At 46.3% G+C, this 12,102-nt stretch overlaps 2 protein-coding genes across 3 annotated transcripts in view; both read left to right on the top strand.

Annotated features, from left to right (window-relative positions):
* The first annotated feature begins 528 nt into the window (after positions 1 to 528).
* Positions 529 to 12,102, top strand: part of LOC144166019 (SURP and G-patch domain-containing protein 1-like) — a 32,546-nt gene continuing 20,972 nt past the window's right edge. For both annotated transcript variants that reach the window (XM_077695688.1, XM_077695687.1), the window contains exons 1-3: positions 529 to 788; positions 1,070 to 1,200; positions 1,818 to 2,001. In XM_077695688.1, coding sequence (XP_077551814.1) covers positions 583 to 788; positions 1,070 to 1,200; positions 1,818 to 2,001 — 521 coding nt within the window. In that variant the 5' untranslated portion in view covers positions 529 to 582. The remainder of the gene's footprint in view (positions 789 to 1,069; positions 1,201 to 1,817; positions 2,002 to 12,102) is intronic.
* LOC144166020 (uncharacterized) lies at positions 5,018 to 11,955 on the top strand. The gene is made up of 3 exons (XM_077695689.1): positions 5,018 to 5,701; positions 6,546 to 6,652; positions 11,224 to 11,955. Exons 2-3 carry the CDS (start codon positions 6,616 to 6,618, stop codon positions 11,616 to 11,618), a joined length of 432 nt encoding a protein of 143 aa, XP_077551815.1. The 5' UTR covers positions 5,018 to 5,701; positions 6,546 to 6,615; the 3' UTR covers positions 11,619 to 11,955.

Raw genomic sequence — 12,102 nt, 5'->3', positions numbered from 1 at the left:
TCTGACACCTCTGAATAATTTCAAGCTGAAAAGCACAAGTTTGCAACGCACGACGAGAGAGAGAGCAACCAGAACAACTTTCTTCGAGCGTCACCATGCCTGACCATGCTACCACGTGCTTCCGCTCCCTTTCAACCTCGACGGCGACACTTTGCCGGTACACATAGCTGCATACTAATACATTTGCGCTGGGTTCAGTGAGCACACTGCGTAATATTTTAGTACACTTTTAAATCCAGGTCAGATTGCGCATAAACACTTGGTTTTGCGGGAGCAGAACTGGCAGAACACCGGCTGTCTCCTTGCAGAAGACGTTCTATTAATACCTTTAAGCTACTAATGTCCTCAGATAAAAAAGGTAAAATAAAATTTGTGTCAATCTCAACATATTTTGATAATTAATTCTCGCCAGAATTCTACTATTTTGACAAACGATGCGCTTTGGCGGACTTTGGAAACGCAAGTCTGGTAACCCTGATTGTCTCCGTTGTTTTTGTATCGTTGATTTCATCGTCGTAAAAACAGTAAAAATTTTGTTGGTCGTGCTGCGCTACTTCAGTGCTACATGTCTTAATAATAGCGATGTCAATCTACAACCAGATACTAGAAAACAAGCTTAAGGAACTGGCCAAAGGTGGATCAGCGGTCGCCAAGCAGGAGCTTCTGATCCAGCAGAAGAAACGTGAGATCGAGGCAAAGCTCGCTGAGAAAGCGAAGGCACAGAGCACTGCCGTAGGCTTAAGCGCTGGCCCTTCTCGGAAAGCGCAGACGCCGCTACCACACAAGTCGTAAGTAGCGGACTAGTTGTCTATAGCAGCGCGATCTGTGGCGGAATTCCGAGTTTTGTCCGCTTCACAAACGCCTCGTTGGTACAGCTGTAACAGAGGCAGCACAGCGGCCCTGCTTATTACGGCGTCCGTTTCATCCCAGCCGCTTCTGACACTCAACGCGGATAGTTTTTGAAAAGGGCAGAGCCTATAATTTCGCCGTGGTGAAATGAAGCGCAGTTTATTTATGCGCTGTGAGCTTTTTGTTGTGCTTGACTTCGATGTTTGCTTCCGCTGCGCAGGAGATTCGATCTGCCTCCAACCCCTGTCCCGATTATCCCAACTTCTGATGCCCTCTTGGCGGGAAAGGTGAACAACTTCAAAAATGATGGAAGCTTCCTGGAGCACTTTCAGCGATTGCAAAACGTGAAAGGTAAATTCCTGTGCGTGTCCTTTAGATGAATATAGTTTCTGCTGGACTAGTATCTGCATTTCAAAGCCTGAATTTGCGTCGTTTTCTTATTATCTGACGTCACCAGTCACTCTCCAAGCCAATTAAGGCATAAGCACATGAAGTGATGTTTTTGCCAGTGACATTTGTCACACGACAAAATGACGTGACGAAGAGCCTCTGCTACCAGTGTAACCGTATAGCGACAGCTGTTGGGGATCACATAATTATGATTTCCGGGTAGCAAATGAATTTTTGTATTGGGCGAAAACCTAGTGGCGCAACAAAAGTTTTTAACATAGAGTTCTTGTTACAGCCCAATCTTGTTGCGTAATGCTGTTGCCCATAAAGGTGATATACTGCTGGCGCTCGTCGCATCAGTCGCAAACAGAAAACTTCCCTTGTTGCTCAGCTCCTCATGTCAGCGCCTCTTAATGATACCTCGCTCGTGTCTTTCAACCAATATTAACCCCGAGTTAATGTAGAATAAACATTCGAATTCGTTAATTATGGCATATTCTCTTTAGATGCTCTTATGTTTGCTCTGTCGGGCCAAGAATCATGTCAACACTACCACGTGCCAACTTTCTTATTCTCAGGTACAGCCAGTCAACAGGCATCTGGTGGAGTGAATGTGAAGGCTGAACCACAAGACAACTCCAACAGCAATTCTTCCCATGGCTTTGGTGGACAGCAGATCAAGACGGAACGTCCAGAAAACGGTACAGGGACATCGCAACCTACGGGCCTCGTGATTAAGCTGCAAGCGCCACAGCCTGTCAAGTGAGTTTGCTTTTTGCTCCCGTGTAGAGTATCCTGAGCTTGCACAGGCTGTCTGACCCCTGGTTTAGAGCGGCAAAAATGTTTGCTTACAACCAGGACGCAGTGGCTGCCGTTTTTATGAAGGTGAGAAATGGAAATGCCTGTTGTATACACAGCTGTGCATGCACGTGGTGGAGTATTTTCCAAGGCAGCAGGCAGGTTCCGACAGTTTTTGCAAGGTGGTGTCACACAATCGACCCTCTGTTGCAGTTGCATCATGACCTTTATGAGCGATAGGTACAGTCGCAAACCTTGCACATTTCTGACATTGGACTCAGTGTTGTGCACTTGCCCCCTGTTTGCTCGAAGGGAACCCACAGTCCACCTGTGTAGTGCACCTCAGGACATTCAGAAACATTTTTCGATGGTGGAAAAGGAATGCATTTAGTTGGTAGAGCGGGCGGGGGGTAGTACTCGAGCCAAATATTTGAGGCAAATTTGAGTCAAAGACAGCTCGTGGCAGAGTTTACCCTGGCCTGAGATGGGCCTTCATCACTGCCTCACAATCTTGGGTCCGCTAGTTTGAGCCTGCTCGCATGGATGGAGTATGCCACCTGATGGGGCCAGTCTGAACCTTATCAGTGGAAAGAGGTATGCTTTAATGTAGTAGCCCCCCTGCTTGGTGCCATGTGCTGGGCAAGTCACCTGCTAGCTGTGCTCAATTGTGCGATGAACTCTTCCCAGTGACAAACCCAAAATCAGGATCGTGGGTCCCCATGATTCCCTCAGTGTATAATTTGCAAACAATTAGTTAACTTTCCACGGCTGATGATGCTGTCTCTACTGTGTGTTTTTTTTCGGCTCCTGCCGTTCTTTGTGTAGAAAAGTTACCATTATCTTTTGTTAGCAATGTCACATGTAAAACAAAAGCAGCTGGATGTGAGTTTCCTGTTGAAAAGCTGTATCAGTATCACGGTGTTGAAAAGAGTGCAAGGTCTCACGAGAAATAGAAACCTATGTCCCAGTGATGAAGTTTGCAGGAATAAACCAATCTCTTGCTAAACTCTGTGTCTTTGACTTTGTTCTAATATGACAACACTACAGGCTTTTGCACGTTTTTTGACAGCTGGAACTTGAGTTTAATAACAGTGTATATCCAGGGGTACCAGATATTGGCTGTGTGTCTGCGTGGTGGGAAATAATCACCCGTGCTGCATCATTAGTTGTAAAACTGATTTCTGCACCCATCCTAAACTGCCACATTTTTTAAAGAGAGTGTAGGGGCATATAAAAGTTGACAGAACCAAAACAGGCACAGAGTAGGGAGGATTTAAATAGGGTACAGATAAAGCACAGATTGAAGCCGGAAGCCAAGCAATCTGGTGGAAGGGACGGATTCCCAGCCGCTGTGATAGAGAAGTACCCTTAATCGCTCGTGACAGTTTAAACACTGAATGCAAGGTCCAAACTTTTGAGACACCAAGAAACCTTGGGTAATTTCTTGTAAACATATATCAATGCGAAGCCTTGAATAGTGTCATTTAGGCTGGAATGTGCTCATTCGTTGGTGGCATGCATAGTTGTACATGTTTCATCTGCATTTATTAAAACAATGGGCAAAGTTGTTCCAGGTGCTTACAACATCCTGGGTCCATACTGATGTGTATTTTTTTCATGTGTGGTAAGCTTAACTTGCCAGTGGCATATTTTCTGTTGTAATACTGAGTCTCTCAGTATATGTGCCATTCATGGGAATCAGTAGGGTAGATATGGGAGAGGTTTTAATATTTGACTATTACACTATTACACTGGCACTTTTGGTGTTATGTTATGGTCATACCACTTTTCATTTTGTTTCGCCTGGAGTGTTTCACGTTCGGTGCCAACATATTCTAGAATTTAAGCTTGTCATGTTGTTAAATGATGTTTAAAAAAATCAATTCAGCATCTCTTTGAGGAATGTCTGGCTGTATAAATTTATCTAGGATGATCCATTGTTGTGTGCACTTTATAGCCTGACTGTTGTTCGGTCGTAATAGGCCATAAACATAAATGAAGACCTTGTATTGAAAGTACAGCGGACTGCTGTTGGAAATTTTAAAACAGCAGTAGAACAACACAAAGCAAAGGATGGAGACACGAAACGTAGAATTTGTTTAAAGGCTAGAAAGAAAGGGCTATCAGCTGGTGTAATGGGGTTTAAAAAGAGTATCACTACTAAATGCAAGCAGCCAGAGTTGCTTAGGACCATGTTTCTCTGCTTCTTCCTAACAGCCTGCTCTGCTATCTTAACCTAAAAAGTTGGGCATAACCAGTTTTCTTCATATCCGATCTCCTCCCCACCCCCACCCCCACACCCCACCTTTTTTTTTTTTTACCGAGTTTGAAATTGCCTTCTTTTTTTTTTTTGTCCAAGGTTAGCTTTTCTGGCACAGATGCTTAGTTTTCAGGGCCTTTCTTCAAATAACAAGCGAAATGAACTGTTTTGAGTTGTGACACCCATTTTGTTTTAAGCCTAGACAAAGGGAGGTGTAGGACAGTGCAGCTTCAGAAATCAAAAATGGTAATGATGCAGCATACACAGTTTTGCTTCTTTGGGTGTGTTCATTGTTAGTTACAGCTTCAGTTTATTAAATGCTACATTCTGAACAGGACTGCAAAATATTTGTAAAGGCTATAGGAACACAAGAAAAAGAAAAATCCCGGGGCATATCCACTAACGGGAAACCTGGTGAGGGGCGAAGCATGCAGTGTATTACTAGTGTATTCTTGGCGCCTTGCTGTTTTTTCCCACGGAGATGAAACCGTTAGGGGGTAGAGGTATACAGCTTTGCTTGAAGCACAAAGCATTCTAGCTCGAGGCATTGGAGTGTCCCGGAGTATTCTTTTAGTACGCATTACATTCTAACGTGAAGTGTTGGAAAACAAGTGTACTGGTGTTTTAGTACTTACTGCGACGCCGACGCCGACAGCCCGAGCCCCTAAGGGGCTTCGCCCTTAAAATGGGAAGCTTCAAGAGTGGCGCCAAAATGTTAAACTACAGTGTTAAATAATTGTGAACATTAGACATCTAAGACTGTTGGGCGTGTCAGGTTCTCAGATAAGACTGTTGCATTTTTAAAGCCACTTGTTGCTGTGCGATATAGTGGCACTAATTGTAGTCCGAGACCCATAGTGCCTAAGATTGTCATTAAGTATTTCGCTGTGTCACTTGTTTTCATATGCAAGGTGCTAAGGGACCTCTTGTTGTTATAGTATTTGGTGAAACGTCAATGCGGCATTTCCGCTGTCCTCCTTGCTTCAGTCTCATTCATACGTGCATTGTTGGCTCCTTGTAAATGTTCCACAATAGCAGAAGTCGTAGTACTTCAGAACAGGGTATGCAGCGTAGTAGGCAACTTAAAATGTGACCTTCCGTGTTCAGTGTATACATTCAAAGTGCGTCAGCATTATTTTGTCGCCTGAGACCCTGCGCCTTCAGTTACGCTTGCTGGCATCTTGTTTCACGGCCATTACAGGGATTACTGTAACAACATTTTACACTTCTCTACTTGGTTTTTACCCTTCTACTCTACGTTGTAGAATTGTGTTGGCGGTTGCACTGCGTTCAGAGAGTAGTCCTTTTAACGGCATCTTTGTGGCGGTGCGGGTACACAAGGAAGAGGACGGCACCTGAATGGCAGCTTGTGCAACAAGCTCGCGGCTTCAAAGAAAATGGCAAGTACGTGCACCTTACCACTATATTAGCCAAAATTTTTATGTGGGAACGATCCATGAGCACGATTTGTGCTGCTGAACTTTGGTTGTGACGTCTCTTGCCTGCAAAGCATGCTGCTGGTGTCTCTTGCAAGTACTGGTTCTGGTCACTGTCTTCACAAGCCTGATTGCACAAGAAATGATTGCCCTTCATAAATTTTTCTTTGCACTAGAAGCATTACTGGAGGAGATTCTAGCAAAGGTTTTTACATGTGCGTCTTCACCCTCAATCTCGCTTATCACATCAGTGGAGAGCAGGGTGAGACGCCGTTGTACTCACACCAAAGGAACAAAGGAAGTCATTTCATTTTCACTTTAACGCCTGTGTAATGCTTCCAGTGCTACGTATGCTTATTGCTGAGGACGAGGCAAAATCTTGTAAAGTATTTTTTTTTATGCCCTGTGTATGGGTGTTGTTGATGGCTTTGTGGCAAAGTACATTGTCATCTGGTACATTGAAAAGGGAAGAATGTGGTAGTGAGGTGCAAGTACTGTGTATATGTTGGGCACATCCGTTGTCACCAGCTGCTTTTTTCAGCTTGACTTTGTGGCTGCGTGAGATAACTTGTTGGAGTCTTGTATTTTTCAAAAATTGGTGCATATGACACACGTTTCTCGGCTTTCATGCCTTGTACTGGTGGCTGGGGCATGTACTTATTATTCGCATGCATCAACGGCAGTCATGTGAATGCTGCGATTTAGTGATGTAAAAAATGCATTAAATTGCACACCATGCAGTGTGGGTGTCCATATGGAGGTGCAGCAACCTAGATTGATAGCATACAATGGGTGCCTTGTCTTCCTTACAGGACCTTTGCTTCTAATCTGCTGTTCAAGTTGGGTGGTGGCGTGCCAGAAGATATTGGCAGCAAAGGACCCATGTCTATCTCTAGTGGAGAGGGTGAAGAACGTAAAGGTCGGTGTTTCTGCATGTGCTCCTTACTTGCTTGTCAGACAAAGGCCAGACAAAGCAGGAAGCATGGGGCCAGTGCTCTCTCCGGAAGCGTCGGTTTGGTGCTGCTTGTTGGCCTTTCGAGGCACCAGAACCCGAGGGAAAAAAGCAGCCTAATTATAATACATGCAAAGTGGGTGCTGAAGAGTCAAATAATTAGTACCACATTTTGTGGATTCCAGTCACATTCCTTGCTTTAATCGTTACAGGATTTAAAAAAAAAGTGGATGCCTATAATTGAGAGTCTGCAAAACTTAGTCTGTTGTGTGCAAGTTGTTTAACCCTTTGAGGGTCGGTTTTTTTTTTTTTTTTTAACTTTCCCAGGTGGTGATAAGCTACTAGCAGTGCCAATATAGATGGAAATTGACTTTTGCCGCCCCTGAGGGAGTGCCGATAAAGATAAAAATCAAGTTTCGCGCACCTGCTTTGCAATCACGCGGCAAAACAAACCACGGAAGGGCGTTGACACAGACCGCGTCATGTGCTGAAGCTAGAGAGTTCTGTTTATCTCCGCAAGAAAGTAGCACAATCAAGTTTCAAATGCTTCTTGTAAGTCCTAGGAGGTGACAGCACCTCCGAGCAAGCATGCATCGTCATCATGGCGCGAAATTACAAACGGAGGGTCGAAACTGTACCCGTACAGCAAAGACCTTGCTGATGGAAAACCAGTGCCGTGCATATACAGCGGAAACCCTCAAAGGGTTGAAAATGACACTAAAGCAACCGTGTGGTGCATTGTGTTTCTATCAGCCAAGGTAAATCGACAGGGTTCGGAAAGAACTGCTCAACAAGGGATGACATTTATGTCGACAGGTGTGTTGTAAATATAGTATAGTCCAAATACCAGAATTGGTACCATTCATGCTGTTAAACTTTGTATTTCACGTTTAATACAGAAATTCTTATGCCTGAGTGCAAACAAGAGCAGTCATGGAAGCCTTGAAGAGCCAGGGGGGTGAGGTGACCTGCGTAGCTGCTGTGGACAATGTATTCTAAGCATATTCACTCTGTTGTAACAAAAGTGGTAGCCTTCCTGTTATCGAGACGAGGAGGCAGCTCACAGTTTGCAAATAGGGGCTGTTGGGAAGCTGAAGAATAGCGTTCCTGTATAAATTGGTGGTCACCACCTCGACGTTTTAGCTGAAAACTGCTTCATTATGCAATCGAAGGTGATGTCAGTAGGGCATCTGCTGTAGGCTGCCGTGAAAGGCATTTACTATACTCGGTGACAACTTAAGAACGACACCGGAAGTTGCCGCTGTGCCTTATCACCGTAGCCGGATGTTTCTCCGCGCGTTGCAAGTAGGGCGTTACTGGGAATATTTTGAACATGGCGTGAGCCGTTCCCGTGATTTTGTGGACTTAATATGCTTATAAACGACTCCAGTGACGACAAACAAACTGCGTGAGACAAGGCAGACGATATCACGCATTCATAGCAAACCCCTTTCAAAACGCGCGCGCACTGATGTCACGGGTCCGGCGCTTTGGCGGAGTATTACACTACATGAGGTGGTGCCGTTGTTGAGTTGTAACCGAGTATAACCTGTTATGACTTTTGTGCTGCTTTTTGTGTGGCAGCAGTTTTGCGCTTCCACCCCCAAAAAAACCCCCGCCGTGAAGTGATTTACTGCAGAGACAATTTAGGATTGCTTCCAAGTTTTATGCACTTAGGAATTTCAAGCTAAGGCTGCATTTCGGTGCGTAATTTTTCTTTCTGCCAAATATTTGGAGAGGTATTAGAAGTAGTGGGTTTCTTTAGGCATTTTTTGAAGTGCTAGATGAGTGAGTTGTGAAGTGGTACCGAGAGATCGAGCAGCACCTTAGTTAGAACGTATTAGAGGAGGCACAAGAGAGTGTGGTAACTTAAAGGGCTGGTGAAGTGGTTTTGAAAGTGGGTAAATGTTTGTTTTTTACAATTAGTATGTTGGATAGTTTATTACTGTAAAAAAATGTTTGTCATATCTCGCTTGGGGACTGAGATATTCGTCGATAAATTTGACCCGACGCCCCGCCCACCGCTCGCGGCTGTGCCGCCGGAAGAGCGAGAAACCGAGAGGCAGCGACCGGAAGTAGCGTCACATTCGGAAGACGGCCAGCGGCGTGCGCCGCCGCTTCCTTGTGTCCCAGTTTTCTCAGCGAAGTTCCGAATTAAGCAGACGTGCAATGTGCCCTTTATTAATCTCAATTGTGTAGAGTTGCTACCGCGTCGATTTTCAACCGTAATGTTACTGTGTGCTTCCCTAAAGCGACTCCTAGATACCAGAGATTTCCTACCCGAGCGCCCGTGGCTACTACATTGCCTTCACGAGTAGTCGCAGGGCCGGCCGTGTCGTCGGGTGCTCTGTGCTTCATACGCGAAGAGACTGGCTCGAACAAATATGCAGGTACCCCTAGTTCCTGACCCATTATTATAAGAGGATTAAAAAATTCGTGGGACCGCAGCGCTCAGGGCTTCGCTAACTTCTTGCTCGTTTTGCCGATCGACGTTGTTGGCTGTGACGGAAACTGAGCTGAGTAGCTAGATTTTAAGAAGAAATCAAGCAAGCTGAAAGCATGAAGCGTTTTCTGCGCGCGTAAGCGCTCCGCACACTCGCCGGTCGTGCATTCCCGTACGGCGCACGAAACGGCTCGCACGCACCATGCATGCCGCGGCAGCGACCGCTCTTCGCTGCCGGCCAGAATCAAGGCCGTCGCCAAAAGCAAGTGAACGTGCGAGAGAGTGGATGAATAGTGTGGTGAAAAAATGTGCTAGGGATTGTCATCCAAGGTGATTTTGAAAGAGGTGTTCGAATTTGTATCGCGATGCGGAGCGCCGACCGGTCGCGCAGCGCGTCGTCGGCAGCAACCTGCCCGAGCACGAGATGCGGCGAGAGGCCGACGGATGGCGTTACCTGCGCGCAAGAATGAACATAGCACCGAAGGCTAGAATGACTATCAACGTGGAAATAAGGTTCGCACGCGAGAAATGGGATGATAGTGCGGTGAGAAACTGTTTTAAGGATAGTCATTCGCGATTGTAGAGGTAGCAGAGACCAAATATGTGTTTCGGTGCTAAGCATAAAGTTCCCAACCTCTGAGGCGATCCGTGCAACCGAAGCTGGTTGGAGCTGTTCGGGAAGGTGTTTTTCTAAAGTTCGTCGGCGACAAGTGTGCTGCGTTTTGGTTCCGCTACCTTTCGGGTGACCACAACAGTTCGGTTCTCCTATTCTAAAACTGAGTTTGTGCAGCACTGACACGTTCCGCTGACCGGCCGCGCAGCGACCCGGCACCAGCACCTCCGCGCGACGCAGCCACCGGCCGCTCGCTAGCTGCTGCTTGTACGCAACGCAGGCTGCCCGAATGCAAAAACAAAGTCGCACATGCGAAGAAGGGGATGATGGTGTGTCGAAAAAATGTGCCAGGAGTTGTGACTAGCGCTGGTGGTAAAAGCGGCGAACCAATATCTGCACAACTTCCCTCCACCCGAGAAGCATAAGTCGGCCATGAGTCGTCGGGGGAGAACCTCTTTCTCAAGCTCGCCGCGAGCGAGCTTGTTGCGCTTATACTTCCCTCAGGCTCTCATATTCTAAGGAAAGATTGTGTGAACCCTCCATTCACCATAGGTCCTTCTGGCCCGTATCTGAACGGGAACAGAATGAGATCGATGAGATCTTCAGGCCGAGCGGTCACGGCAGCGCCGGCACTTCCGAATATGACGTCATCTGCAGCCGGCCAATCCTGAAAGGCAGCCAGCGCTCTGACCGCGCCGCCGGGCAGGCGTCGTTTATTTTGACGAAAAAAGATGGTTTGGGTGTATTTACACGTAAAATAAACATGTTTTTCGAATTCAGCGTCAAGAAAACCATAAAGTAATGCCCCCAACAAAATTTTTTTGAAAAGCTCTTCACCAGCCCTTTAAGACTAACAATCAATATAAGTCAAGAACGTTGAGGGAAGTCGGGCCAAAAATTAGCGTGGGATGAGGTGTGGGAATGTGTCCTGGTGTGCGTGTTGGAACAGCTTATGTTTGGCCTAAAAAGAAAATTGCTGCAGCCAGTGTCTCCTTCTGGGGCTCACCTATGAGACAGAAACTTGGGGTTGTATGATGCCCTTTCACAAGAAGCCTGGGTAGGCTAGACTAAAGGGTGACAAAAGAACAAACAATAGGCATCACAGTTTAAACAGGGCATGTGATGGGTACAGTATGAGCAGCAGGTGGAGTATACGAGGACAGAAGCAATACTCAAACATGGCCATTGAGTACTAGGTGGATTAATGAGACCAGAAAGTTCAACAGGAAGCAGTCCTTGTGGTTGACTCAGGATAGGGGAGTGATTAGGGGAGGTGATGGCAGCTTTAATTCAAAGGGCTGAAGTAGTAATTGGAAAGTTAAGTCTATGATGATGCCTGCAAGAAGTAACTGGAGGTGTATCATCATAGCTTTCTGTGAGTTTCTAACAAGTATCAGTTGTCTGTGTCCTTGAGGAATAGTGTTGACTTGGTGGGCACTGATCATAGTGCACTCATGCACTCTGAAATTTTTCTCACATCAGGTTTCGGAGCCTGCACAACCAGAGATGCTCAAGCGTTCCTGGCGGAAGAAGCAGCTATCGTGAAAGTTCTGAACGAAGTGACACCCAAAGCTGTGGCGGAAGTGGTGAGGGCTGAAGGAAGGAAAGAGGTGCCCAAGAAAGTGCAGGGGAGAGAGGACGTCTACAGCATTAGCAGTTGCTCACCGAGCCGGTCGAGTGACCCGCAGGTCACGTGTGTGTCATCAAGAAAGAGGACAAGACCCACAGTCGAAGATGATGCCGTACAACAGCAGCCCGAAGACGAGGCAGAGCTGTTTGGTCGTGTGCTGGCCCATCACATGCGGAACTGCCCCGGCCACATGGTGCTTCAGATGCAGATGGCAATGCTAGACACTGTCTCAAGGTTCACGTCCTGAGAATTGTTGACAGTGTGCGTGCGAAATAAAGAACTAGTGTGCTTCTGGTCGGAACAGCCGTCGGTGTGGCACTTCTGTGCTGCTACAAACAAGCTGGTGTGTCAAGCCTTATGTACTGGGGCCCCTTCTTTGTTGCACTCGGGCTTCAAGTGATGTACCGGCTATCCTCTAATTGAAATCTTACTGCTGTTTGGCAGTTTTGGAGTTCTGTTTACTACTTTACACTGCTGGACAGTCACAGCCAGAGCCTCTCCAGTTATAGTTCATTTTTGGATACACATCATGGTGGATTTTGTTTCCCTGCTGTACCCAGTGTGAAATACAAACTTTTATATAACACTACAGAATGTGTGTTCTTCAGATTGTGCTGTAGCCTTTCCCTGCAGCAAGCCTCATAGTCTACTGTGCTGCTGTTACTCGAACAAAAAAAAATGCAACTCGTGTTGGCATCTCCTATCAAGCCCTCACAGCAGCCGCATGTTCT

The sequence above is a fragment of the Haemaphysalis longicornis genome, unplaced genomic scaffold (assembly GCF_048455015.1).
Source record: "Haemaphysalis longicornis isolate Haplotype H1 unplaced genomic scaffold, Haemaphysalis longicornis Haplotype H1 scaffold_156, whole genome shotgun sequence".
NCBI lineage: Eukaryota > Metazoa > Arthropoda > Arachnida > Ixodida > Ixodidae > Haemaphysalis > Haemaphysalis longicornis.
This window is presented reverse-complemented; position numbering and strand designations above follow the sequence as displayed.